General features: G+C 45.5%; 1 protein-coding gene across 7 annotated transcripts in view; it reads left to right on the plus strand.

Annotated features, from left to right (window-relative positions):
* Positions 1 to 25,043, plus strand: part of Shal (potassium voltage-gated channel protein Shal) — a 263,748-nt gene extending 238,705 nt beyond the window's left edge. For 3 of the 7 annotated variants that reach the window (XM_033485501.2, XM_033485502.2, XM_033485503.2), the window contains 2 exons: positions 1,882 to 2,210; positions 14,122 to 25,043. In XM_033485501.2, coding sequence (XP_033341392.1) covers positions 1,882 to 2,031 — 150 coding nt within the window. In that variant the 3' untranslated portion in view covers positions 2,032 to 2,210; positions 14,122 to 25,043. Of the gene's footprint in view, positions 1 to 1,881; positions 2,211 to 14,121 lie in introns of those variants that run through there. The other 4 variants (XM_076523687.1, XM_076523685.1, XM_076523684.1 and 1 more) reach the window with 2 other exon arrangements.
* Positions 25,044 to 25,896: the final 853 nt, after the last annotated feature.

Consider the following 25,896-nt stretch of genomic DNA (forward strand, 5'->3'; position numbering starts at 1 on the left):
GTTGTTTCATTTTACGTCCGCATGATCTATCTATCTATCTATCTGTCTATCTATCTATCTATATAGAAAGTATACGTGGAGAACTCTGTCTCTGTTTTTTTCTATACGAGAACTCGGTCCGCACGTGTTTGAGGACCGCGCGCCCTCTTTCATTCTTCCCCCCTCATTCCTCTCGACATCTCTCTTCGCTCGTGGTCTCAGCTTTGCGACGATTATCGGACAAGAAGAACCGAACTGCGACGGATCTACGATCCTGCGGCACTGCTATCGATCACGGGACGTACCGGCACGATCTTCCGGAAATTCGTCCGCTCTGGGGAATCCAACGTGCGCGCGTCGCGCGAATTCAGATTTTTCCAGTGAAATTCACGGAAATTGAAATTTTATTGCGCCGTATCCGTAGGGACCGCGATTTCGATTACTTTATAAATAATTCGCGCGACCTACTCGGCTCTAGAAGAATCAAGTAGAGAGCAGCGATTCGCAATTTTTGTAAATCAGTTCGTAGGAGTCCGAGCCCGGATGAAATTGCTTTGTGAATTGTTAGACGACTTTTTGCCTGGAGAATTTTTATTTTGCGCGAAAGAGAAAGAACACGGTAGAAGTTTCGGTCGGATGCAATAGCATTTTCTTTTACATTTGATTCTGGATGGTTATTGCCAGATCGCTCTAGAAGAGCTCTAAAAGATCGCATTCGTGGCTCAATGTAAACCACTTTGTAGGAATTAGGCTCTGAAATCACATTTTGTTGGATGACATATACGTAGAGAACTTTTACTTTGCACCAAGATCAGCAACACGAGTTTCGGTACAATTTAACACGGTTTTCTTTTATTTTGTATTCCAAATGATTACTATCGGATTACTCAAGAAGAGTTCTAGAAGATCGTAAGCTCTTTTCGTAACTTACAAACGAATTTGTAGGATCCAGAGACTGGAAGAAATTTCTTTACGAAACGAATTTTCATTTTGCACAAAGATCCACGATACGAGCTTCGATTAAAGACAGAATACGGTTTCCTTTCACTTTCGATTCTAACAATAATGATCGCTAAATTCAATAGATTCTTGTCCTAACAGAATTCAGGAATTATCTGTTCGCTGTCGGTAGGAACCGCTGGATGTTCATTCCCCCGGTTCATTAACCTTTCCGTTGAAAAATCAAGCGGGGGGTGATAAAGAGGATCGATCGGTGCCGCCGGAAGTGCGCCGCGCGTGATCGCATCTCATCCCATCTCATCCGAAATCGAGCGGCGAGAGTAGCTTCTCCGCGGCGGGGAGTTGCTCGTGGGAGAGAAACGGGATCACGGTTCGGATGTTCGCATGTTCCGTCTTCCGGAATCATGCTCGAGGAGCTCGGAACAGAAACGAGATAGAACTCAGCGAAAGCCGAAAAGAGGAAGCGAGAGAAAGAGAGAGAGAGAGAAAGATAACGAGAGACAGAAAACGATAGAGAGGGAGAGACGATAACGTAGACAAAAAGAGAGAGAGAGAGGGAGAGAGAGAGAGAGAAAGCTAATCACAGGATAATCACGGAGAGTGAGAGAGAGGCAGAGGGAGAGAGAGAGAGAGAGAGAAAGAGAAGGAGAGGGAGGAAGGAGAGAGAGAGCGAGAGAGAGAGAGAGAGAGACGTAGAGCTTAGAATAATTTTGTCTTTACGAATAGCATTGATATTTCTAGAACTGTAGATACGGAGAGAAAGCGATCGAGAGAAAGGAGAGAATATTCGAGTGAGAATGCGAGAGCGAAAGAGAGGGAGAGAGAGAGCGAGAGGGAGAGAGAACGGGCAGAGTGAAAGAAGATTTTTGAGAGAAAGATAAGATTGGAGAAGCTGGAGGAAGAGTCTAAATTGAAACATTTCCGAAATGCGAATTGTTCCAGGACCTAAAGAAGCGCGGTTCCCACACCTGCGACATGCAGGCCCTACAGCCACTTCCGGTCCCAACTACCACCGCCACCACCACCAACACCGCGCCTGCCATGACTACTTCCGGTGGGCAGCCACCGCTTCCGGTATCGGAGACCGCTTGAGTCGATCACCGAGACCAATCACGAACACCATATCCGCTATTACGAGAAAAATAAAACAAATGTAACAATGTAATTATCACCTCCGACAAATTACCAACCACCACCGTCCTCCTCTTCTACCCGACGAGAAAAGATGATAGTACCAGAAACAGAACAATGGCCGACCGGCCGGAAGAACGGTGAGCCTGCTTTTTCACGATCTACTATTTCGACCGAATCGCGTTGTTAACGAGGTGCCGAGGCCGAGCCGGAAGTGGCAAAGGGGTCCCGGAGGATCGCCAGGATCCTCCGTCGTCGAACACGAGTCTCGCTTTCGATCTCGGTTTCGATTCTATATCTTTTTGTTTTGTTTTTTTTTACCTGATCTGCGCCTTCTCGGTTCTTTGTTTCTCCATACCTTTCGTCTTGCCGCTCTCTTCGACCTTCTGCACGCAGTTCGGATTGCTACGCGATCATGCGAGTCCCGGGCCAATGCTACTTCCCTCGGCCCACGCATCCGAATTTCTCTTAACTTTGCATTATTTACAGCTGCGATCGCCGGAACCAGCCCATTCGCGTTCCAATGGAAATTTAGTCACGTACAATCGACCGATAATTTTCGAGAGTCGAAAGCAAAGAAGCGAGCAGGCGAATTTTTGAATTGTTTCATTTGATTCGAGCGCTCGGAAGACGCTGCACTTTTGGAGTGGCGGATGAGGATTGAACAAGTTACACAGGGATGTTTAAATTACGAGAATTTTAAATAGTAAAAAGTGTTTTAAATAGTTTTATATAGTAAGATAGTTTAAAAGTTTTAAATAGTAAAATTTTATTCGTTTCGTTCGAGTGTAAAGAACACGTTTCTCGTTTAGAAACCAAGACAATGATGCCAGATCGCCAGCAGACAGTGGTTAAATAATTCACCTACATTTCTTTTTTACCATATTTAATTTACAAAAATTTTAGTAAATAGTAAATTCATTTAACCTCGATAATACTGTGAAAAGATAAGTATATTGAGAACGAATGCCGACACATCGAGGACGTCAGAATTATATAGAAGTATACTCATTGCAGAAGTTACACTCGTATCATTCGACAATGTATAATAGCAAAAGACCAAGACATATCGTCCATTTATTATAATATTATATATTATTACTTTATCGTACATTTCTCTCATTATTTAAATCCTTGGCACATAATCCAGCTTTCGTTCTATACAATATTCTTAGTAATTTGAAAATCCTCGTCTCGGCCGAGGGTTAACTTGTGAAGAACCCTCTTTGGCAAACATTGAAGTCTGAATATTCAATGAGATAAATAGACCGGTAAAAAGTGAAGGGGCTAATTCCGGCGATCCAAGGACCCAGCAGGTCCTCCACATCGATCCCTCGTCCCCCCGAGGACGCCGAAGAAGGGAGACGGATGAGATATAGCGTATGCCGTAGCGCTCGGAGCACGTTTTTGGACGCAACGCTCTATCCCCCATCCTTGTTCGCATGGCTACAGCAAGAATCGACCACGGTCAGCCCTCGGGATCGATTTTCCGTTCGATTCGACGCGGTGCGATCCGGCCTGTGGGGGTGGCGGGCTTAGCGTCCCTGGTCCGCCGAGGCGTCGCCCCCCATCCCCCCTAAATCCACGCGAAAGTCCTTCGTCGTTGACGTTGATCAAGTTTTATCGCTCCGTCCAAAGAGCTACGGTCTCGCCCACGGGCCGAAAGGGCTTACCGTTCGTCCAAGAAGACGCATCGAGCTTTGCTTTTAACGCGACAACGGAGAAAAGCGGCGCGATCGGGGCGCTTGATCGATCGTTCCAACGTCGTCGACGTTTTATAGCCGGCCGATGCTCTGCGACCGATTAAGAGGACCTTAAAAACCCGTTCGCGGGTGCCTTTGCAAGCGAATTACATACCGAGGAAACACGATAGTCGAGATTGTGGCTGACCAGGCAGCCTTCGCAGCTGCCGTCGTTGCAGCGTATGGCTCGATATGAAGGAACTAAGAGGACTTGGAAATTGAGAAAACGCATCTGGAGCTGAAGAGATTGGAACGTCTTCTGTCAGGCGGACGGAGTTTGACGTTCGATCTGATATCCTGAAAGATATTCGTTTAACGGAAGATTGCTTTACGAGTAGAATCGAAATAATAATTTAATTCGCGAGACAATGTTTCCGGAAATGTCTCCGATTGGATTGGCAGGAAACGAGGCATGTTGGCACAATAATAATAATAGCACAATAATAATCGACTGATTTTCCCGCGAATGCCTATCGTCTTCCATCTTCTTTCTATAGCTCCTTCTACCAGCTATCATTCATTGTTACCGAAATAGTTTGCCTTCGCTTCTACTTCCAATCTTTCTTAATTATTCCTACTTTCGCTCAGGTTTGAAATTGTTCATTTACATCAGCCGTCATCTTCTCAGCTCCTCCTACAGAACTTCTTAGCTCCTCTCACCCGAAACAACCGACACCATTCTCTGCGAGCAATTATCCTTCCAACGGAAGGATACAGCTTCCTAGAATTCAAGTAGATCATCGTCGAATTGATCCTCTTCAACAACGACGCACTCTGATTTTCCTCGGCCCATCCCCCCCCCCCCCATTCTGTTCGACTCGTCCCACGAGACAGCCTCTCCTAAGAACATCATTCTCGAAACAGCTGATTCCGGTAACGAGACACCAGTCATTCCATGGAAAGGGACTCGAGTATCCGGGGAATTTCTCCGGAACATTGTCGGAACGAATCGATCCAACGTTGACGGAAGGGATCGGACAATATTATGACAGAGCAAGAGTTTCGGAAGCCACTTGGCTTCCAATGGGTCGATGGAGGAGGTCAGGGGGAGGGTGGATAGGCCTAATGGAAGAACACATCGTGGCCGGTCCACGTTGGTTTTGTAGTCGACCGTCGGTCAACATTAGCGTAACGTTCGCCAGGGCGTTCGGAGGGTGAGGGGAACGTCGCAAAGCTGCTTTGAAAGCAGCGGTCGGCTCCGGCCCCGGCGTCCATTTCGAAGATGAAACCTCCGGCCGCGTTTATTCAGGGATCAAAACAGCGAGCCGAAGGTTGACTCGAACCTAACACATCGACTCCGGCCTGCTCCTGTGTACGACCAAATTAAACGTTCACACCTGCCCTGCTCCGGAATGCGTTTGCTTTGAGCCCCGGTAGCCGGGCGGTTAAATGGCCTGTTAGCTAATGGAACAGCGAAGACGATGCGCGTTCGTACAGGGATGCCTCTGTTTGATTTCGTTCGCCTCCGCGATCGTTCGTTGGAGCAGCAACTGCCTTTTGAACTCGGTCGTCGTAGATTCTGCCTCTAGAGAATCGAATTGTCAATTTCACCGTTCCTGGTTCAGCAATTTCGCCGCGAGTCTTACTTTCCCCTTTCTTCGACTGTCTTCTGGTTCCAAAGTACGTACAGTAATTTCTCCCTAATTCGCGCTCAGATTGCGCACAGAAATTTGGGAAGAGGAGATACGATTATTCGAGCCTCGCGGTTCGTTTTTATAGTTACCGAGAGTCAACAACCATGAGAACAAGACGCAAGGCTGGAATAATCGTATCTCCTCTTCCCAAGTTGTCAATTTCATCGTTCCTGGTCCAGTAATTTCGCTGTGAATTTTACTTTCCTCTTTCTTCGACTGTCTTCTGGTTCCAAAGTACGTACAGTAATTTCTCCCTAATTCGCGCTCAGATCGCGCACAGAAATTTGGGAAGAGGAGATACGATTATTCGAGCCTCGCGGTTCGTTTTTATAGTTACCGAGAGTCAACAACCATGAGAACAAGACGCAAGGCTGGAATAATCGTATCTCCTCTTCCCAAGTTGTCAATTTCATCGTTCCTGGTCCAGTAATTTCGCCGCGAGTCTTACTTTCCCCTTTCTTCGACTGTCTTCTGGATCCGAAGTAGGTACAGTAATTTCTCCCTAATTCGCGCTCAGATCGCGCACAGAAATTTGGGAAGAGGAGATACGATTATTCGAGCCTCGCGGCTCGTTTTTATAGTTACCGAGTGTCAACAACCATGAAAACGAGACGCAAGGCTCGAGTAATCGTATCTGCTCTTCTTAAAATGTCAATTTCATCGTTCCTGGTCCAGTAATTTCGCTGCGAGTCTTACTTTCCTCTTTCTTCGAATGTCTTTTGGTTCCAAAGTACGTGCAGTAATTTCTCTCTAATTCACGCTCAGATTGACAGAAATGGACAATTTGGGAAGAGGAGATATTATACGATTATTCGAGCCGCGCGGCTCGTTTTTATAGTTACCGAGTGTCAACAACCATGGGAACAAGACGCAGGGCCCGAATAATCGTATCTCCTCTTCCCAAGTTGTCAATTTCATCGTTCCTGGTCCAGTAATTTCGCTGCGAGTCTTACTTTCCTCTTTCTTCGACTGTCTTCTGGTTCCGAAGTATGTGCAATAATTTCTCTCTAATTCGCGCTCGGATTGCGCATAGAAATGGACAATTTGGGGAGAGGAGATATTATACGATTATTCGAGCCTCGCGGCTCGTTTTTATAGTTACCGAGTGTCAACAACTATAAGAACGAAACGCAAGGCTGGAATAATCGTATCTTCTTTTCCCAAATTGTCCATTTTTGTGCGCAATCTTAACGCGAATTAGAGAGAAATTACTGTACCTCGAGCTCTTCGCTCGCTGTCAGTGCAGAGAATAAACTCTATAGCAGGCATGGGCAGCCTTTTCTAGTTCGTTAAAACAAGTTGCTACTGTATACTTAATTTATTTATTGTATTATAATGCTTCATCGGAATGCTCTGCATAAATCTTAAAATTAGATCGGGAATCTCTTCGTGGATAATAAAAATTTTCATTATACATTTCGTCTACCAAAAATGAGATAAAAATGTGTGTCTCCTGTTATCGACGATGATACAGCGAAAATAATGCAGCATCGATTTTTAATTTTTCTTTTATCTTCAACGTCCCGTGCGTCGTTAACACATTTTTACTGCATAAAATCCGCAGTCTACTTTGTAATAAAACGCGCGTCAACAATTTAGTGCGTAGATTGGCCTGGTACTTGAACCGCGAAACCATGACCGCCGACCTTGCAATCACTTAAGAATAATCGCGTAGAATATTCAAGGTTCCGTTCGAATGTTTCATTTATCGTAATTTCATCTTCGAAAAAAGCTGGTCTTTACCATGGATCGGGGCCGAATCGAAATGGTTGGTTGCCCGTGCCTGCTCTGCAGACTGCGCGGATTGCCGAGAATCTATTAAAGTGTTACGGTAGAGACGGCAACGCTATCATCGAAACGCCATCATCCAGAAATGACATGCTGATTCCCAGCGAACCCGTCCTGCAGATTCTCGGTCCGATCGCGGCAGCCTCTGGTTCGAGTCCGGTCGCCGGAATTCCCGGCGTGCTCTCGAAATTCACGAAGCGGTTTCCGCGGTCGTGAGCGAGACAATGTTCCCTCCCCCTTCCTCTCTCTCTCTCTCCTTCTATCTTTGCCTGTTCTCTCCCCGTTCGGGATATGTATCGTCCGGCCGTCGATGCTCGACTTTTCATTTAATCGCGATTACAGTGCAATTCGGCCGGCCGATGAGCTTACCAGTGAGCCGTGATTCGACCCCGTTTCGGCTACCGAGTGGACGAATCGGCGTATCATCGATCTCCGTAGCCGCGTTGCTCGAGTATCAGCGACCGAGAGGCTTCGAGCCCGGAATATGAAGTGCCGGCCGGCCGTCGAAAGGAGCTGATCCCCGGAAACTGGGTTCGAGGCAAATTTGCACAGGTGAAACGCCGACATCCGTGCCCCTTGGCCCCCTCCGACGTCGCTCAATCGAGCTGGTGGCTTCCTGATCGTTGTGCAAACCGTGATGCGTTACGACCGTGCCTCGAGATCCAGCGTCTTTCTCGAGTGCCTTCTGCCTGATCCGGCGACCGAGATCGATTTCGAAAGAGGGAACGGAGTTTATAGAGTGTGGACCATCCGATGAGATCGTCCGAAGTCGTTCAATTCTTCAGGGATCCATTAAAAGTTGGATTTTCAATGATTTAGTGCAGGGATGTCTTTGTTCGAGGTTCATTATTATTCTATGTGAAGACTTCATAATCGGAAGAGGTATTTATAGAGGACAAATCCACTAAAATTGGGCTTTGAATGATTTAGGACAGAGACGTCTTTAGGATGATAGACGGGAGCTTGTTCGAAGTTGATTACTTTTCAATGTCAGCATTTTAAAATCGAAAGTGGCTTTTGTAGAGGGATGAGAACCTGATGAGAACACCTGAAATCGTTCTGATCCTCAGGGCCTATTCAAAATAGGATTTTGAGCAATACGATTGAGAAATGTCTTCAGGAACTTCTTCAAGGTTCATAATTTTTCTATGTCAAGATTTTAGAAACGAAAGTGCAATTTATAGAGGGGAGAGTGATTATCTGAAATCGTTCTGGTCTCAAGGGGAGTATTAAAAATTTGATTTTGAGCGATACGATTAAGAAATGTCTTCAGGAACTTCTTCAAGGTTCATAATTTTTTTATGTCAAGATTTTAGAAACGAAAGTGCAATTTATAGAGGGGAGAGTGATTATCTGAAATCGTTCTGGTCTCAAGGGGAGTATTAAAAATTCGATTTTGAGCGATGCGATTAAGGAATGTCTTCAGGAACTTCTTCAAGGTTCATAATTTTTCTATGTCAAGATTTTAGAAGCGAAAGTGCAATTTATAGGGAGGAGAGTGATTATCTGAAATCGTTCTGGTCCTCAGGTCCTACTAAAAATTTGATTTTGAGCGATACGATTAAGAAATGTCTTCAGGAACTTCTTCAAGGCTGATAATTTTTCTCTGTCAAGATTTCAGATGCGAAAGTGTAATTTATAGGAGGGGAGGATTATCTAAAATCGTTCTAGCCTCAAACGGAGTATCAAAAATTGGATGTCGAATAATTTAATCGAGAGACGTCTTCTGCAACTTCTTCAAGATTCATAACTTTTTCGGTCTACATACTGTAGGCGATATCATTTCGAGTTTGTCGTATACTTTTTATTTCCACGTGGGGTAAGGAGACGGCGGAGGAGTTTTAGCTCTTGATCCGTACGCGAATAACTCGATTAGTAGTCGCGTTGGCTATTATACTTTGATTGAACAGTTTCTGTCATGGCTTGCGGAGCCAGTTCAGCAACTTTGAACGACTCGGGACCTCTATCGACCTGGGAAGTTTCGGGCGGTGATAATTTAGTGGTGCTGATGGTGGCTGAAAAGTTTGGATCCCGATGATACCGGAGCTTCATTGGCAAGAATTCTGGCCTATCTCCTATGCAATGGCCGGTCGGAGTCAACGTTATCGCCGCGTAGATCGAGATTCTTTACTTCGTCGGCAAAGATTATACGTTTTCCAGAGTTAATCCTGTATCCGAAATGCTTGCCATTCGATGCGAATGGAAGCGAAGCGGTGAAATCAATATAACACTCTATGCAACGGCACGCGCGTTCATATGCTAAGAGAACAGGCTATGGTTTTACATTCAGAGATTCGGAACACCTGTCGAACCCGAGCAAGTTTGAAAAGAAGTTTCTACGTCGTCGAAGGTCTTGAATAAATGTTATCCGAGGACTATCGCGACCGGCTAGACCGTATGTATACAAACATGAGGCAACAGATGTTGCCATATCGCGTGTCCTCTTATAAAATCTTGAACATTCTTCGCAGACCGCAGGTGTTCCGACACTTTCGCGACCGTGTGGCATCGAACTTTTCGACCTTCAGCAACGCCACTCTCAATTCATCGACGACGGTCTCGCCAAAATTTCCCTTGCAATCGTAGAAAGATCTTTTTTTCTACGACAGCAACGTTCACTGTTGAAGACTACACCGATTCCGAAGCTTTGCCTAGAACGATCTTAAAAATGACGCAAATTGATCCGTACAGCATAGACCACAGAGACGCACATCCATCGTTTATTCTGTTTCTAAAATAATCGAATACAAAATTGAGCAAAATTAGACACATTGTGAAACATCAAAATTCGAAGAACCCTTTATCTATGGTATCTTCTCTACCCAAAATTACTCTGTCCAAAATTTAAATTTTAACAAGAACTAAAATAATCGAATACAAAATTCAGCAAAATTAGACATAATGCACTGTGAAACATCAAAACTCGAAGACCCTCTTATCTATGGCATTTTCTCTACCGAAAATTACTCTGTCCAAAATTTAAATTTTAACAAGAACTAAAATAATCGAATACAAAATTCAGCAAAATTAGACTTAGTGCACTGTGAAACATGAAACTCGAAGATCCCCTTATCTATGGTATCTTCTCTACCCAAAATTACTCTGTCCAAAATTTAAATTTTAACAAGAACTAAAATAATCGAATACAAAATTCAGCAAAATTAGACTTAGTGCACTGTGAAACATCAAAATTCGAAGACCTCCTTATCTATGGCATTTTCTCTACCGAAAATTACTCTGTCCAAAATTTAAATTTTAACAAGAACTAAAATAATCGAATACAAAATTCAGCAAAATTAGACATAATGCACTGTGAAACATCAAAACTCGAAGACCCTCTTATCTATGGTATCTTTTCTACCCAAAATTACTCTGTCCAAAATTGAAATTTCAACAAGACCAGACAAAATGCACGACATCGAGCCTAATGACCTTCATCTATAATTTCTCCTCCATTCGAAATGACCGAATACGAAAGGAAAAGACGAAGTGCACCGTACGGCATCAAACAGGAGGAACACCCATTCGTCATTTACTTCGCACCAGATTAGCAAACACAACGCTAGAATACAACAGAAATCCAGTTTCCCGAGGAACCACTGATCCACCATTCCACCGTTCCCTAGTTTCCACAATTCGTCTCTCCGGCAAGATATTAGAATGCAACAGTAACTTTCCGGCCTCGCTCGAAGCACGTTGCCAGCTCGGAAAGCCGCTTCGGCCACGTACACACAACGCCCCGCGAAGCCTTAAAACTTACAAGGCTTTCGAGTTCGATTGAGAAAGCACCTTTCACGTCCGCGATCTAGCTGCAAACAAACTCGCCCGAACTATACCGAAACAACCGGTGGGGTGGGTTCAGCTATCGATCAGGTTCTCGTGGCAGAGACACGACGCGCCGGCAGCTCGTGTGTGCGTTTCACTTTTTTTTCCCCCTTTCTGGCAACGGCAGCCAGCCTCTCGAAATTCCTTGCCGCCACTTCACCCGGGCTTGGTGGCTGCTCTCGCGCGACAATCGAGAGTGTCTTCTTTCTTCCGACCCGTGACCGAGTTCCGGAGAGGCCTAGTTACACCTGTGGTCACTTGTCTGGCTTCGTGGAACGTCGCGATAAGCCGCGAACCCGCGGAATTCGGCCTGGAAACACGTGCTCCGCTGGTATTTCCGGTTCTTTGGCCAGTCGCGGTCGGATAGACAGCTACAGTAATGTCTCCCTTACTGACGCTCAGATTGTCCACTAAAATGGAGAATTTGGGAAGAGCAGATACGATTATTCGAGCCTTGCGGCTCGTTTTTAGAATTGTGGACAATTTATAAGCATAAAAATAAACCGCAAGGCAACTCGAATAATCGTATCTCCTCTTCCCAAATTGTCCATTTTTGTGGTCAATCTGGGCGTCAATTAGAGAGACATTACTGTATTCTTTCGTCAAGGGTCGAAAACGAACGTTCGATGAAGTAGATTTATCGACACCTCCGCCGGCATTTTCCGAACAATCTTTTCATTTCGAAGATCGTAAATTTATTTATCTCTTTGAGAAGTTGCTTCATTGTTGTTCAATTTATTCGACACTTTTGTTTTGCCGGTTTTTAGAGACTCGCTGTTATCGAATTCCTTTTTCTGCCTTTTGATTTTCATATATTCTTCTTATATATTTTTTGTATTCTTATATAATTTATATTTTCGATATTTATCGAAAAATTTGTATTTTATATTCTTATAAATATATCTATACATATTTCTTTCAAACTTTCTCAATTTATTTAACACTTTCGTGTTTCTGCTTTTTAGGCGTTCGTTGCTACCGAATTGTTTGGTCGACAGTCGACTCTGTCCAAAATTTAAATTTTAACAAGAACTAAAATAATCGAATACAAAATTCAGCAAAATTAGACATAATGCACTGTGAAACATGAAACTCGATTTCATGTTTTTGTACATTTTTACATCTCCTTTTTCCAGAATTTATTTCACAATGTTTCGTAGTTAGCATTTTGGTATTTTTGTTTTCCAGAGATTCGTTGTTACCGAATCGTTCGACAAATAGTCGCAAGTTAATTGTCTCAAAACTTCGTCAGGATTGTTTCTTTCCCTGTTGCCCATGAATCTTTCGATACTTCCAAACCTACATTTTCAAAGATCTACTCCGTTGTATCTCAATCTATTTATCACTTTGGTCTTCTCGCTTTCGAGAAGATTCATTGCTACCGAATTAAGTGCAGCACAGTCGCGAAGTCGATCACTTTGAAACTCCGTCAAACTTATTTCTTCTCCTACCTTCTGATTTTATCCTAAAGAAGAGGAAGATTCCTCGAACTCGAATTTCATCGTAAAGCAGTTCGTTTTCTCGAAAAAAAAGGTTGGTTTCCCGAAGTTGTCAAAGGACGAGTCGCTTCTCGAAGGCAGAGTTTCGCCGCTCGGCGCCCGGACACGTTTCAAAGCGGCGATTTCACGCGCTACAACTTTTAGGAGTAATCTTCGCGAGCTTTAACGTCGTCGCACTTCCCGACCGAGAGTTTTTTTTCCAGGCCCCGGCCATTGAGAAAGGATTTCCTCCCTTCGTTATCCCCCTGGAAGGTGTTTAAGTGGGTATGATCGGCCGTGGACCGAGAACGTTCGGCAATCTCCGTGGAAACGGCGCTCTTCGAACGAGCTCTTTCCACGGGATAATCCCGTCGGACGTGATCCGTCCGTCTTGTAGAACGCAAACTGTTTTGTCGGATCCTGCTGGATAAGCCAACCGAAGCTCGCTGTTCCCTGAAATTTCGGCCGTTGTCGTTTCCCGAATTCCGGCGACTTTCGCGCGAATTCCGGCAACTTCCGCGCGAATTCCGTGAAGCTATACGTGCCAACGGATCTGCCAATTAATTCGTCCGTCGACCGACGCTCATCTTTCGCGAGTCACTTCGTGGAACGACGTTTCTACGTTTCGGGAACTTTCTAACAGGCATTCGCGTTTATTTCACTTTACGTTGGAGACCGAATACAGATAACTTGGAAAGCGAGAAGACTGATGAATCATTTCTCGAAGATTTTCGTTCGATGAAAGCGACTGAAATGACACTTTCATATTTAGTTATGAAATTAAATTTTTATACTTTTCGGAATTAAGCTTTCGAAATTTTAGATACAGTTCTCAAAACTTCGAACCAAATATAAGAATTTTAAAATAACTCGAATAGATTATTAATCGAAAACTAAAAATTGATTTTAATTCATTTTCCGTATGACATGCTTTTCTAAAATAATTCTGTTATTCCGAAATAGATAGAACTAAATGAAAACTTAGTTGAAAATAATATATTTAGAAAATTTCTGAGAACGTCCAGATCTGATTCGCAGTCTGCTGTCAGTTTACGAATGAAATCGTTATCGAGCATCTCGTTAATGAATCCTAGATCATCGGTCTCCGATCTTCGAAGGAGTTGCCGAAGCGTTAATAGCAATCGCGGAAAGAGAAAAGAAAGCCTCGAATAACGAAAACAGCGAAAGAAAAAAACCGTAATAGGAAGAGACGCGAGGGCAAACGAAGGAAAAAACTGGTTTTAGCGTAGTGATTTATGGTCGCGGCCGGATCGGATTCCCGGAATAAATCAAGGCCCGTTGGATCGGCTGAATCCAGAAGGGAATATCGACGGTTTTCCTTGGGAAAACACTTGCGAATTGATGGAAGCTCGGCCGCGTAGGAGATTGAAAGTCAACAGAGAAAAGGGAGCCTAGGAATTCATAACTCGGAATCCCGGCCACAATCTCGACTAGCGTGTTCCCTCGGAAAAAGACGACGGGAGCGTATAGAAAATCTCCGACGATCGAGCGTCCCGATCCGGAGCAACGAAGATCACGGGTCTTCCGAAGGTACAGCGAAAGCACGCCGATTTATAATTTCAGTAACGAAAAGAGTGAAAGAGAGAGACGGACGCGCGATCATCGCACGCAGAACGTTCCCGAAGAGGTTCGAAGAGCGTTCGGCGGTCCAGAAGTCCATGGATCTAGGATCCATGACGTCCTCGAGGAGGACGGAAGCCGCTCGTCCTCGAAGAGCAAGCATTCCGGCGGGATCTAGACGAGGAAGACGAAGAGGAAACGCGTCCCGATCGACTCTGCAGCCGGAGCTCGCCGCGTTTTCGAGGACGATGATTCGTTCATGCACGCACACAAGCCTGCACACCTTGATCCACCTGTTCCGCTCGCGAACCCGGCGATCCAGGCGTTCTCAAATCACGACACGATCCATCCTCTTCGTCGCAGTCGAACCAAGCTTTTCTTCCTCGAAGTTTATCCATTCGAAATCGCGGTTCGGCTGCTTAACTAATTTTTCGGACTGCTCGGCGCTGAGATATTTCTTCGGGACTAACTCGGTAGACAATTGCAAGCGGTTGGAATTTTTCGATGGACATCCCTTGTCCGTCGGGATTTATTCTTTCATTCGGTTCGACGTGTTTGTCTTGTACGCAACAGGTGCGGTAAAGATAATAGACAGTTACGGTCCGAGTTTATTGTTGCTTCAATTCGAGTTGTCCGATACACCGTGGTTATTTATAGATAAATAAGTATAGGAGGCGGTGATACGTTCTTCGCGCTGTTATGTTTGCGATTTAACTGTATTTTCTGGGTATGGATTTGTTATCGGTGCTCCAGTTAAGTGTACTAATCACTGTGCGCGATTATGCGAGCATCTTGTGTTGTTCCAATGACAGCGCGCTTTCTAAATTGCGATAAATCGGCGTGGAAAAATCGTGCAATAGATTTCGAGAGCTCGTTGCAAAGAGGAAACTTCGATCTTTAATCCGATTCTAGCTTCACTCTCACGAAAATAATTTTTCATCGACGAAAAATAAAAATATGAATGAAAAATGAAAATGTGTAAAATTCCTGAGAAGGAGTAACGTCTTCGTTTCTCTTCCCGGCACACGATATAAAAAGCTTCTTTTCAAAAATCAGCCATGGGGTGTAAAAGTAGTGGCTTCGAGCTTTCAAAAGAGCCCGGATAGACTGTATCACGATGTTTCATTCGCACGATTGCACCCGTAGCAATAACGACAAATCGATGCCCGAAACTTGACGATCTTTAATTTCCACAATAATATTTACAATCGGCGATCGCCCGAGACAATTGTGGTCACTTGTAAACGCTTCAATCATCGATACAGAACGTGTAAAATCTCCTTCAATTAGTCAACGCAATTTCTACCGAGATTAAACTCGGCGAACGAATAAAACGGCGCAGCGACAAGGGTCGATCAGAAGTTTTATCTCCGGCGACCGGACGAGTCGTCGTGTTAGACCGGCGGTTTCGGCATTCCGAACCCGTGGAACGGGATCGAGACCGACGATGCCGGGTTCGCGAGCTCAAATTGGACACGGTCCCATCCCATCGGCGCCGGTCTGATCACCGATGGGTCCTCGGCAGCCAGCGACGACACGCGGATCGATCGGCGCCGCTCTTCAATCGAGTCTCTTAACTCGCTAGGTTTAACTAAGCAACCGATAATCTTTAAGGACAGCGACGAGAGGTAGGTGATGGCGAGGAAAACTAGGGGAAGAGGGTGGGACGGAGGAAATTGGCGGAAGGCTTTACGATCGAGCTCGTAAAAACGAAACGGCGATGAGACCCCGAGCAAGGGTTCGGAGTCGTCTGTCCGCGTGTAATCGATTTTCCTCGGGTTCCCTCGGGGTGCGGTGGGTTTTGGGAGGGTGGCCGAAGAACGGCCGGAGCGTGGCCGGAGGGAGGACGCTAGCTCGCGAGAGATCGATAGGGGACGTGTCCGTCGATTTCAGCGAGAGGAGAACGCGTCCTATAGGGATCCACGTAACTTGGTACTCTAAATAGACGTAAGATAATGCCCTCGTTCTTTCAAAACAAAAAAAAAGAGGTACTCCCTCGACGAGAGTCCCGATTTTTCTTTCACTTTCGTTTCCCTAGCCGATAAGTCGTCGACCGCGCCGATCGGCGAGCCGCGTCGATCCTGGATCCTCGATCCTCCCCTTCTCGATCGCTTTTTCCTCGTCGATCGTGGCACAGCGAACGCGAGAAGAAACGATTGCGAACGAAAGCGCGGAGCAATATGTTTTGCCAGCGAAACAACGGTTTCCAGCGTGACAGTCTCGCGGAAGCTCGTCCGTGAATTATTGTAAATAAATAAATAAATTGCAGCCGGCAGGCATCGGAGGCGATACGTTGCGTCAGAGACAAATGGTCTTCTCGCTTTTGTTTTACGCGCGACGGTCGCGCCGAGATGCGACCGTGAATTATCGCAGACGAACGAACGAACAGAGTGCAAGAGTAATGTTGCGCGCGGTCTGAATTCATATAAAAAGATTGCTTTAATTAACGCGTCGAATTGAAGCGGAAGGGAAACAGAAATATCGCCGAGAAGCAGTTTCAAGATCTGCTTTAAAATCATGTATAAATAATTCGATCGATCGATCGATCGGGGGAGGATCGAGGGATCGAGGATCGAAACGGCTCGTCCAGAATTTCGCGTCCGTCGCGAGAGAGAAAGCGACGCTTTTAATTTTTGATCGGCGTCCCGACGCCGTTCGTTGTTCGCTGTAAATAATCGTGGAGCCGGCATGGGGAGTCTCGTGTTATCTGTAATTAACTTTGTAATTAATTGTAAACGATCTAACGTGCGAGGACGAACAAAGATGATAAAGAGAGAGGATATATATATATTATATTATAATTGCAAATAAAAAAAAAGAAGGGATATATTATATATATATATATATACATATACATATATACATAAAGATATATTATAATGGTAAAAAGTACATGTACACGGTTACGTGTGGACACGTACGAACGCGTGGACGAGCGAATAAGAGAGAATTCCACGTGTAAAAGTTCACCTAAATACAGAACACACACCCACGCACACATACACACACATACACACAATACATACACACAAGCAAACAAACGAATACACTCGGGACAGCGATACATACACGCAGAGAGAGACACACGGATACTTGCAGCACCCTCGCGTCGCGCAATAAAATAAATTCTAAATCAACTTTCAAACTAGAATGCGTGCCTGAGTGCGTGGGAGACAAAAATCCCTTCGAGACGCCGAGCCATCGTCTTCCCCGAGCTTCTCGAGAGCTTTCACTCTAATTTCCAAGTGTCTGCCACTCTTTAAGGGCGGAACTCTTTTCGCCGCATCTCTCTCTCTGTAAATAACTGCTCCCCGCTTTTTACTCGATTCTCTCCGGAAATTAATATTCCGCCAACGGCGAGTTAGGAAATTCAGAACACTTTGGGGGAAATACTTGCTTTCTTTAAGCATTTCCGGTCCGCGGATGAATACAGTGCATCGAACGGATCGTTGTTTGCTCGAGAAACCGACCAGCTACGCTGTCCGAAGAAATTCGTTCTCGCGCTGAAATAAATCGGATTTTAGGGGCCGCGCGAGCACGCTGGTAAGTTTCGTTCGGGAAATTGTTTTAACAAGAGAGCGTCGTTAATTGGCAGACTGTGGACTTTCCTGCGAGTTTTCCGAACGGGGGGACGTCTCTATTTTGTAACGTGTAAGACTTCGACGATGTCGTTCCTTTACCTTAGGGATATTAAACCGACACTTTACGGTGCATCGTTATTCGTCACGACGAACGAATGTATCAAAATCTTCCTACGACGATTAAACTCGCTATTGTGTAAAATCGATTAAAGAATAGCTGCGAATCATATCGAGTACTGTTAAAAGGTCGCCGGCAGCAGTTAAACGCGATCGATGAGGTGAAAGTACCTATCGTGGAACGCTTTTGCAGGGGGATATATTAAAATATCGTCGATTTTATTACAACTGAAACGTGTGTTGTTGTCAAATATTTATACTACTGTTCGGTAGATCGATGTTTCTAGATAACGTAATGAATCTTAAAATATTCATTTAATATGAATAAAAAGTAATACGAGTAAGCTAAGTAAAGCGCGAGCATGTATCTATTAGGGAACACCGTTTTCGTACCGTGGTCCCGGTGTTTCGTAGATCGGGACAACGATGAAACCGAAGTACACAATGTGTTCACAGTATGTTCATTCGTAGAAACACCCGTTTATTCGAATAAACGTTTCCCCTTACGGATCATTGTTCCACAAGAGTATTCGCGCGAGCGAATTTACGAAGAACAATGTCGAAAAATATGGGATAGAATTTTTACATCGACTTTCTTAGGCTCTCTATCTGTTTCTCATTGTATCGTTTGTGCTACTGTTTCAAGGAGGGGGTCACAATTCAGCGGCGTTCCGTAACAGGTACTTTTACCATCCAAACGTTTTCCTCGCGGAAAGCTTCACAGTTTGCGACAATCGTTTCCCTCGCCGTATCGAGCACAAAACGACGGGACGACGACGCGGCGATTGAATTTACGCGGAGAATCGTCGGGCAATTTGCGCCGGGCGCGCACGAGTATCAGGATTGCCGGGGTTTATTAAAAACAACAGGTAATCCGGCCGCGAGACAAAGGAAAACGGCGTTCGAGGGGGCGTCGAGCTAGAAAACCGGCCGAGTGTTATCGCGTCGGAAAAACGGTTTCGCCGAAAGGGAGAACGAGGAAACGAGAGATCGAGAAAAAGCGTGCCGGGAAGAATGAAAAACGCGACTCGAGTGTGTAGACGGTGCTCGGCGGCTCTTGGGCGATGTGGATAAAAAAAAAGACGTAAACGCGATTATTAAGTAAATAAAAGAGCAAAGAAGATTATTATATTATATGATCGTAGAGAGATATTCGAGAATAATGTGTGTCGGCCGCTTTGGCGTCCGACCAGCTGCAGATCGCGTCATCGCGTTCAAAGAGGAACGGAGGGAGAAAACGGTGGGAGAAGGGATGAAAAATCCGGACGAAAGTTTTTCCCGGCGAGGAGAAAGATGGGGGAGCGATGTTGAACACGAGAGAGAGAGAGAGAGAGAGAGAGAGAGAGAGAGAGAGAGAGAGAGAGCAAGAGGTGAAAGGCTAGAGCGTAGTCGAGAGGCAAACTGGCGGCCGGAGTTTTGAAACCGGGGATCGCGTTATCCGTTCCGGCTTCTTAAGTGGACCGGATCGACCGGTCGCCATCAATTCGCCATTTCTTGTTTTTTCTCTCTATCTGCCGTTGTTCTGCCGCGACGCGAAACAGACAGCGTAAACGGCGCCCGTTAACCAAGAAGAATGGCTAAGCTCCGGACCGCCATCTTGTCGCTCCGGGTCGCGCCAGGAAAACCAGGCGAGACCGGAAGGAAACGAGAAAGAGCAGGCTAGCAGCGTGCGTGTGAGCAACTTCAAGTCTAGTTACCGAAACTAATTAGTCTCTGGTTCTTGGCGTGTAGTCGCGCCTTTGCTTCCGGTCTGCGCCGGAAGTCGATCGGACTCTATCGAGCTCCGCGATTGTCAAATTCGTCGGCGTGCGTGGCCTCGGTCGCTGGACTTCGGCCTTTGATATCGCTGGATCTTAGCGATCTAATTGCCGACTGTTTCGAAGATCATTTGCTTCTGCGATGTACAGAAAAGAGAGATAGTTGTAGGAACTCGCTGTGCAGACGATTCTCCGAGGACAACGGGAAATGGGAGACGAGTCTCGTGACACTTGCGACGGTGCTCGAAGTACACGGATTTGGCTCCGTTTAATTTTCTGTTTTTATTTATACGATCTATTGGATCGTCTGTACTGTGAAAAGAACGCCGTCTGTTCCGTAGGAAGATCTTTCGGAGCCCCGCCTCGAAGTACAAAGCGAGAAATGAATGAAATGCTTCGAAATTTCTGCACGGTAAATGCTCCGCCGAGAAACGCTCGTTCGCGCGAGTTTCCGAAACTCGCCCAGTGACAGGTCAAATTAACAGAATTTCGTGGCGATGACGAGCAAACTATTTCCAGTATCTAAGTATCGGGAAAGCACCCTGAGACATTCCGCCTCTCGCCACTGGTTTTTGGGCCGAGTGTGCACGGTTTCGTCCTCTGAAACTGCGAAGTAATAATTAGACTGCGAAACTTCGGACGATTCTGCGACTAAATCACAAAGTAAACGCACGGTCCTCGTATTGTAGTTTCTGTCGGGTTAAAAGTGAACCGAGAACCGTGCAGATTCAACATTCTGTTGCTCTGCAAACAACCGCGCAGCGAATCTTTGCGCGGCGTCCGGAATTAGCAAACAAAGGGAGAAAATTTCTTCGGCGGCTTTGCTATACTTTACAACGAATGCCAATTAACCTTTAACTGGATTATGATGGTCGCGACGGCTGCACGAAACTACAAACAAGTCATCGTTAATATAATTTAATGCAATTCTTTAGAACTTTACGTAATCCGCTAATAACTCGTCAAGTTTGTCTCTTTCCCATGCAGATACTATTTTGGAAGTATGCGATATTTACCGAAATTTTCGGCGATAATTCGCTTCTTTATCCGACGCCTCGTAACACCAAAATTTCAGCTCTTCACATATTAGGGAATTTTTCTTCGGTGTCGAGCATCGCGCCGTGTCACGAGATCAGAGATCCAGCGAGAGGGTCGGTTTCCAGCGATCGAGGGGGAAGCAAAGAACATGATAATGAGTCTTTCAATTCACTAACGTACTGCCAATTTTTCCGAAGCGACGTGTAATAACTTTAACCCTCGCGCGGCGGACCGTTCATGACCGCGAGCGGCGGGCTCAGGGTCCGTGCAGACCCAAGTCTGGATTTCGTTAATTCGAATTTGGATGTATAAGGTTTGATCGAAGATTTGCTATATATTATTTGTAAATTATTTCTTAGTCGTTGTAATTACAGGTAATGCATAAAATACTATTTTGTTTACGTGTATTGCATATATGTATCTGCCGATTTTCGCATTTTTGCGTATATTTATTATCATTCCACGTTCCAATAACGACTGGGAACGTTTTTACGCGACACACGACGACTGTCGTCTCACGGAGTCTGGGCGAGAGTGGGGATAATAAGTCAATCGCGATGCTAGCCGCGACTACGTTTCACGGTATACGTAAACATAAACATTGTATGAGTCAGCGCGGACCCTGAGTCCGCCAGGCGAGGGTTAATAAGGGTTCAAGGCGGAGCGAGGAAGGCCGGCGGAGGACGAGCGAGTATCGTTCGCCGCTTTGATGGACTTTGAAGGACTCTGTTGCGATTTTTCCGGCGGGCTAAGTTCCGAGAGCAGCCCCGATTTTCATCTGCCCGATGGGAAACGGTCTTCCGTTGCTCGTCCCGTCGAGTTTCTTAGCGGAAAGTCCTGCGAGGAACGAAAAGTTCCAGCGGAAAACATCCCGTTTCTGTCCCGTTCTGCCCTTGATCGTCGAATAATAACAGTCGAAGGTCCGCACCGTCTGAAAATCACGGAAGCTACGCAAAGCTGTCGCTGAAATTGCTATTCGGGGACTGCGGATACCCCTTGCAAAATTAAAATGATCTAAGTCAATTGCAATGATTTCTAATCTTTCCAGTTTTCTATTTTCTGGTATTGTCTCCACTATTGTCTTCTAGTTTCAGTTTCATTGATTAGTCAAATCGCGTATCTTTTACGGAGAATTAACATTTTCCAAGACGGCAATCGAAAAAGAATAAATTATTTCTTTTAATAATATCAATTAGTTTAAAAAGTGTAACTATATCATTACATTTTATTGTCCTCGGAATTTTATATTTCAGCTGCTCGCTTCTGTCATAAATGCGTGAAATCCGCGGTCAATTAAATTACGTTATTTTGACTTCGTGGGACTTCCGCGAGTTTTTGTCTTTACCAAATTGCGAACGCTGTTTTAAATAGCATCGACTCGTTTTCACCGTACACGCAGAAAATCCGCGGTCAATTGATTAGATTATTTTGACATTGTTGGACCTTTTACGTGCTGTTTCAAATGACACAAACACGTGTCTACCGTTTCAGCCTTAAATCCGCGGTCCGACGATTCGTTTCGGCGGACGCTTGTCCTGAATTAGCACAGCACACCGTCACGAATAAACGTAAAATGATTCGCAGTAACCTTCGCTAATGCTCCACGAAAAGCTCGACCCAGGCAGCGATCAACGAATTCGTATCGCTAGAGCTCCGCGCATCAGCGATCCACCGGGAAGCAGAAGATCGAACCGCCTCGGAACAAAGCTGAAAAGATCGCGGAACGAATTTTTCTCGCAAATGCTCTCTTCCCAAAGGGAAGTTCACTTCTAACTCAGCGAACCGATCGCTCTGCCGGAGAAAGGCAGCGTTTGCAGCGCGTCCGGAGAATCGAATTCGCGCGAAGAATCGCGGTCTAACGGTTACAAAACGGTGTTCGGTTTATCGCGGGACAAGCGTCGACAGCAGGGAATAGACGGACTGACAAAGGGCCCAGTTCGCGTCCAACGGCGATCAAGAATGATCGCGGGGGCGGCGGGATAAAGGAAGGCCAACGGCGGAACGAGACAAAGCGAAACAAAAGGAAAAACAAAGCGAGCGTTTTCCAGCGATCGGCTTCCTCGGGGATTGTGTGTCCCGATGCTCGCTCGCCCGGAAACAAAACGGGACTTGAACGAGAGAGAAAAAGAGAGGAAGAGAGAGGGAGAGGGAGAGCTCGACGGAACGCGCGCGTCGCGACGCCGGCGCCGGTCGCGAGTTCGACGAGCGAATCCGAATCGTTTTCGATCGATTCGCGTCTCCCGGCTATGTTTCGATTATCGGCGGCCTGCCCCCCGACGACAGCCCTCCCCGCTTCGCCGCCACGCGTCCGTGAAAGGAAAGCGATCCTTTTGTAACCAGGACACCGTCCACAGGACCTGTGAGCGTAGCAGGATCGCCGAATGTTCCTGACGCGCTCCGCCGCAATCGCGATTTGCGGCGATTCCAGCCCTGGCCCGTGGCAGCCGCGAGACTGCCGATTCTGCGAGATTTTTGCGGAGGACTGAAAGTCCCGGGTCGTTTCGACCCCTCTGGGCCCTTCGGGGCCCGATAATACCTTGGCCGAACGAGCCGCGCGCTGAGGAATCACGGTTGAGAATCTTTCGAATGCATCACTCAATTTGGAATCGCTGAAATTGCTGCGCCAGAGCAGCGCTGTTTAGAGCGGACCGGATTTTCTATGCTCTTCTAGGAGTTTTATAAAGTGTCCGACAGAGTTGGGCATATTTTATTGGAATAACGAATAACGGATACGATTGCATTCGTGAAATTTATTCGAAGAATTTATTCGACGTATCGTTCGGATAAAATTTTATTCGAAGAATTTATTCGATGTATCGTTTGAATAAAATTTTATTCGAAGAGGTTATTCGGTGTATCATTCGATCGAGATTTTATGCGAAACGTTATTCGGATAAAATTGCGTTCGAAACATCGGTTGAAAGACGCTGTCTATCTTCGAGCTAACTCAGTGACACTGAAATTTTACTTAGCACGGATATAATCGGTGCGCGAATGATCCGTAACGCTAAACCTATCGAGCTCTAACAATAACTAACCTGTGATGCTTTGTAAGAACGTCGAGATTGTGTTTCTTGAAACGTCACGCCACGAAAGAATTTCTTTTCCGTAATTTCAGCAACTTCAAAACGAAATGTGTTTAGCGTTATTTTAGCGATTTAGAATCATACGTAAGTCGCATTCGCGAATATTTCTTGACTTGCGTGTTAAAATGTAATCCGCACGTGTCAAAATGATAAAGAGAGTCGAGCGAAAGAAACGCTGTATAAATTAACGATAAATTAACGTTATTCGAAATTACGTTCACGATAAATTTGTCGGGCGAGCAATAACACTCTTCGCCGGAGCCTCTGAAGAAGCGGAAATTCAACGACGCTGCGCGCATTTTATTGAACGTTTCATCGAGTTAAATGTAAGGCAGCGACCAAAGTGTTCGTACCGTCGCGAATCGGAGCAGTTCGACGAGTTCGTACTTCGCGCAGCTAACTGGAAATCTTTCCCAACCGAGAGCGGAGCGCGATGAAAATTTCACGTAGCGAAGTTCGCGGCCCGATTTCCCAGCGCCGCGTTCCCCGACCGAGGCGAAATAAGCTCGCGTTTCCGAGCGTATTTCCAGGCGGAACCGCGGCAGAGTTTTCGCGGCTGCCGGCCCCCGGGCCGTAATTAGACAATTATGTAATGTACACTCGTAGCACGTGTCGTCGATCGGAGAACGAACCACAGCTGGCGACGCGGTAGCATCTTGCCAGCGGACGAGACACTACAGCCGTCGAAACTGTCCCGTTGTTCGGTATATTTTCATAATGAACTCGCGAACGGGCACCGCGGCGTTTCGCGATCCGCTCGCACGTCGATTATTTTCAAATTTTAAACACCGGCGACGCGGCGCACGAAACTCGCGGCGAAACTCGCCGCGCGTCGGAGATTCCTTTTCGGATCGGAATCTTGAAAGTTCGCGGGGAACATCGACGCGGAGATTGCGATCGGGAGGCGTCGGGGTGGTTTATTACGGAGCCAGTAGATTAATTTCGTGGCTCGAGAGGCGGTAGGATCCCTCGATTCTAGTGTCCGGTTGCGTTGGACGATCTTTGTAAGCGGATGCGACCGCCAGCGGGCACTGCGTATCGATCTTTTGGCAATAACGATGTTTTTAATCGAACCTGTAAAAAGAGAGAAGCGAATCGCTGGAACGACGAGTGGAGAGACTGCGGAGGGGGAATAGAGAGACGAGGATTTCGGAGAGAGACGGTTCACGGATAATGACGGCGTATATCGAATGCGGCGAACCGCCGGCACGTTGTAACGAGTACACCCGATAGATGTAACTAGGAACGGGGTGAAGACGTTTTAGCCAGAAGGTGTTGTCCGTCTTCGGTAGCTTCCACGCCTTACTCAAAAGTGAAAAATAAATGAAAATTCATATTTAAGAGAGCCCACGGCGTCCTTCATTTCGATGAGCCATCATCCAACCACTAACGAATCCCCGACGATCAGATCTTTCGACTTCTGCAACTTTCGGGGGAAAAATCTTACGACGCTCGGATTATGCTCGTTTCGATGGGCGGAGTCTATGCTTTCATATCGTTACAATTATTTTTACGATGATTCCAATCTGCTGGAAAACTCATTGGAAAACTAAAGTCTCGATCTGAAGGCACACTTTTGATATTTTGCAAGTTCGATCGATTCTACGGAGCTTAAAACATTTTCTTCAGCAGTGGTGTTTATGCGATCGTACAAAGGGAAGTCTCCTCTTTAGATTGCCGTCTCAACAGTTGTTCTGCGATTTTTTCCCACGGTTTTATTGTACTTCGACGCTTTGACTGCCGCGACATCCATGTCTACACTCGCGTCGAAGAGTATGTTAACACCTTCACGAGCGGAATAATTTTTTTAAAATTCGTCCAAATGACTAGAATTTTTTTGAGGTGTTAGATCGTCTAATTTTCTAGAGGATGAGTATTCAAAAATGTTGTTGCATTGCGATTGCTTGAAACGATAGAAAAATTCAAAAATGATGTTTTTTGATTTTTTCAACTTCGTTACCTGGGGTTAAAACGAAAATGTAGAAAATGTGTTCTGAAATCAGAAATTTTGAAAGAATATCCTAAACGAAGCTAGTTTGCTGCTTCATTCTCGCTTTTACTTCATTTAATTATCTTAAGTAATAAGTGAAAAAATAAAGAGTGAACTTTTGACTTTCCAAAATTAATTGTTACGCTAATATGTATTATGTCTTCTTAATTTCTTAACAAAGTAAACGATATCACGCAATTTAATCGTTG

The sequence above is a fragment of the Megalopta genalis genome, chromosome 7 (assembly GCF_051020955.1).
Source record: "Megalopta genalis isolate 19385.01 chromosome 7, iyMegGena1_principal, whole genome shotgun sequence".
NCBI classification, from domain to species: domain Eukaryota; kingdom Metazoa; phylum Arthropoda; class Insecta; order Hymenoptera; family Halictidae; genus Megalopta; species Megalopta genalis.